At 35.1% G+C, this 2897-nt stretch overlaps 1 protein-coding gene across 2 annotated transcripts in view; it reads left to right on the forward strand.

Moving 5' to 3' along the window:
• The window catches only part of SARC_08269, a 7747-nt gene extending 5268 nt beyond the window's left edge, over window positions 1-2479 (forward strand). For both annotated transcript variants that reach the window (XM_014297759.1, XM_014297760.1), the window contains exons 5-6: window positions 565-623; window positions 2105-2479. In XM_014297759.1, the coding sequence (XP_014153234.1) occupies window positions 565-623; window positions 2105-2213 (168 nt within the window). In that variant the 3' untranslated portion in view covers window positions 2214-2479. The remainder of the gene's footprint in view (window positions 1-564; window positions 624-2104) is intronic.
• The last annotated feature ends 418 nt before the right edge of the window (window positions 2480-2897 follow it).

Consider the following 2897-nt stretch of genomic DNA (forward strand, 5'->3'; position numbering starts at 1 on the left):
TATGTATATATGTATATATATTTATATATATATATATATATATGTATATATATATACATATATATATATATATATATATATATGTATATATATATATATATATATATATATATATATATATACACTAAAATGTCAAATCATTCTACTGACGATATATATATATACACACTAAAATGTCAAATTATTCTATTGACGATATATATTTTTATATATATGTATATAAATATATATATATATATATATATATATGTATATATATATATATGTATATGTATATATATATATATATATATATATGTATATATATATATATATATATATATATATATATATATATATATATATATAACAATACTGAATACTTATAAAATAGTAGTATCTATAAATATATATTTATCGCAATGCTGATGACTTACATATATACATATATATATATATTTATATATATATACCGGCTATATATCAATATATAGTAGTGTCTACATACATAAATATAGCAATACTGACGAGTGGCATATATACGCTTGCATTAATTCTGCTCGGACTCTTCTGGGCAATCCACAGGTTGTCGATGACTTGCCGTGCCACCGAGTGTTAGAAACCCCAGGCCGTGCCTACTACAGGTACAGTCTATAGCTGAGTTAGTTGGGTTTGCTTGGTTTTAGGGTTTGCAACTTTGCATGTACTCCAATCTCGATCAAACGTACACATGAATTCCGCAAGTGAATACATAGTCTGACATCCCCAGACTATGTCTGTGCTCTAATGGCGTGGTATAGTACTCGCGGTGCATGTTCTCTTTGCGTTCGTGCATGCATGCGTCTGTACCCATGTATGTGCCGGGGAAGGTGTGGCTGTTCTGGTGGGTGGTTGGGTGTGTGCGTGTGTTTGTGTGTGCTCGTATTTGTATTGTCTGTTTGGAACGTCTCTACTGTAAACTGCGGATGAGCATACGCTGCGATAGTACGGGTGCGTTTGCCCCATTAAGTCATACGCTTGCGCATGTATGCGGACAAACTTGTTAAGTCGATTATATACTTTGTACTCATTATTCTCTACTATGCTATGTATCTTAAAACAATCTAGTTATGTTAATACCATAGTATGTAGTAGTCATCATATACTATGCTATGTATCTGAAACAATACAGATATGTTAATACCATAGTATGTAGTTGTCATTATATACTATGCTATGTACCTTGTGTTCTATACTTTTATCTACACGCGCACACGCACGCCATATAAAATTGCAAACTGTTACGGGTCTGCATCGGTACTACTTTTGTATCCCTCTGAGCAAAAAGCTATCTGTGAGGCACTGGACGATATGCAAGCTGTACTCATATACATACCTTTGTATCCATATACATATCTTTGTATTCATATACCTACCTTTGTATTCATACACCCACCTTTGTATTTATATACCTACCTTGATAGTTAAGTATCTCCTAACGGTGTGAAACCCAGTTTATTGACGTGTCTTACATCTGTACATCTGTATACCTTGCCTATGCCTTCTTACAGTCATTTATGCCTGACACGTATTTATATCAACCACTGATTGTGTTGTGTGGACACGAATCTCGATGTATATTCGTATACGAGGGATGTCTGTACATATGTTGTGTGTTGTGTGACTTGTGTTGTGCATGGGCCATTTGGAGATCCCAGGCGTTCGGGGACACAGGGAGTTTGTTCATTCATTGAATTGGTATATGAATGTTCGTTCTAAGAAATATTGAAGGTGCAAGAAAGAAAATGTATACGTTGCATATCATGTCGCCACACGCGCATGATACCTACCCGTACTCACACCAAATACACACTGAATAAATCTATAGATCGTACCTATATCTAGCAAGAGGCTCTTTAAGCATATATCGCACACTCGCACTCGCACCCCACGTCACAACTATGTATTTGTATATATCACACATTTGCACCTTATGCACAGATGAGTTGCAAGCAAGTACCTATATATATCACACATTTATGAGTTACAAGCATGTACCTATATATATCACACATTTGCACCTCATGCACAGATGAGTTACAAGCATGTACCTAATGTATATCACACATTTACACCTCATGCACAGGTGCACGGGGACGTGTCGCAGTGCATCGTGGTACGGTTCTCAGTTTGCATTCCATGTGCGGAAGTTGAAGAGAGAAGGAGTGGCTCCCACTAACTCCGAGGTGACTTGAGCGGTGATCTATCAGCATATTTTAGCTAGATCATGCTTACGAGGTCAGATCTCGTCTAATAGTGAAACTAATTAAAGGCCAGATGTCCTCAATTAGTTAAACTAATTAAAGGCCAGATGTCCACTATTAGTTAAACTAATTATAGGCCAGATGACCTCTATTAGTTAAACTAATTCAGATGTCCATTAGTTACTAATTTTAAAATGTCAGATGTCCTCTATTAGTTAAACTAATTAAAGTCAGGCATACACTCGACAGTCGACACACGGGACGTGAACTTCTTTTGCCATCCTGTAGCAGTGCTTATTTTATGTCCATTTATTGCCTATGAAGCACACAGTTTTCCAGAGTTTCGAAGTTGTTTCGAAGTTTGGATAGAGATGAGTATTATTTACTCATCAATGGCGTTGAGAGTCAGTCATTTGGAAAAATAAATACATACTCTAAATACTGAGTCAAAATATTTAGGCCGGTTTTGCTAACTTTGCAAAATATAGGGAAATAAATTTTGAGATGAGTAAAACATGTTACTCCGGTAACTAATTTCAGTATTTCTAGCACATATGGATTTTTGGTCAAGATTTCGGAATATTCAGAAAAATATTGAGGATCGATTTCCATAATTTTTCAGCACAATACTTTTGGAAATCGGATGTACTGACGATTTTGGCAACATCAAATTCT

Source organism: Sphaeroforma arctica (assembly GCF_001186125.1).
Source record: "Sphaeroforma arctica JP610 unplaced genomic scaffold supercont1.727, whole genome shotgun sequence".
NCBI lineage: Eukaryota > Ichthyosporea > Ichthyophonida > Sphaeroforma > Sphaeroforma arctica.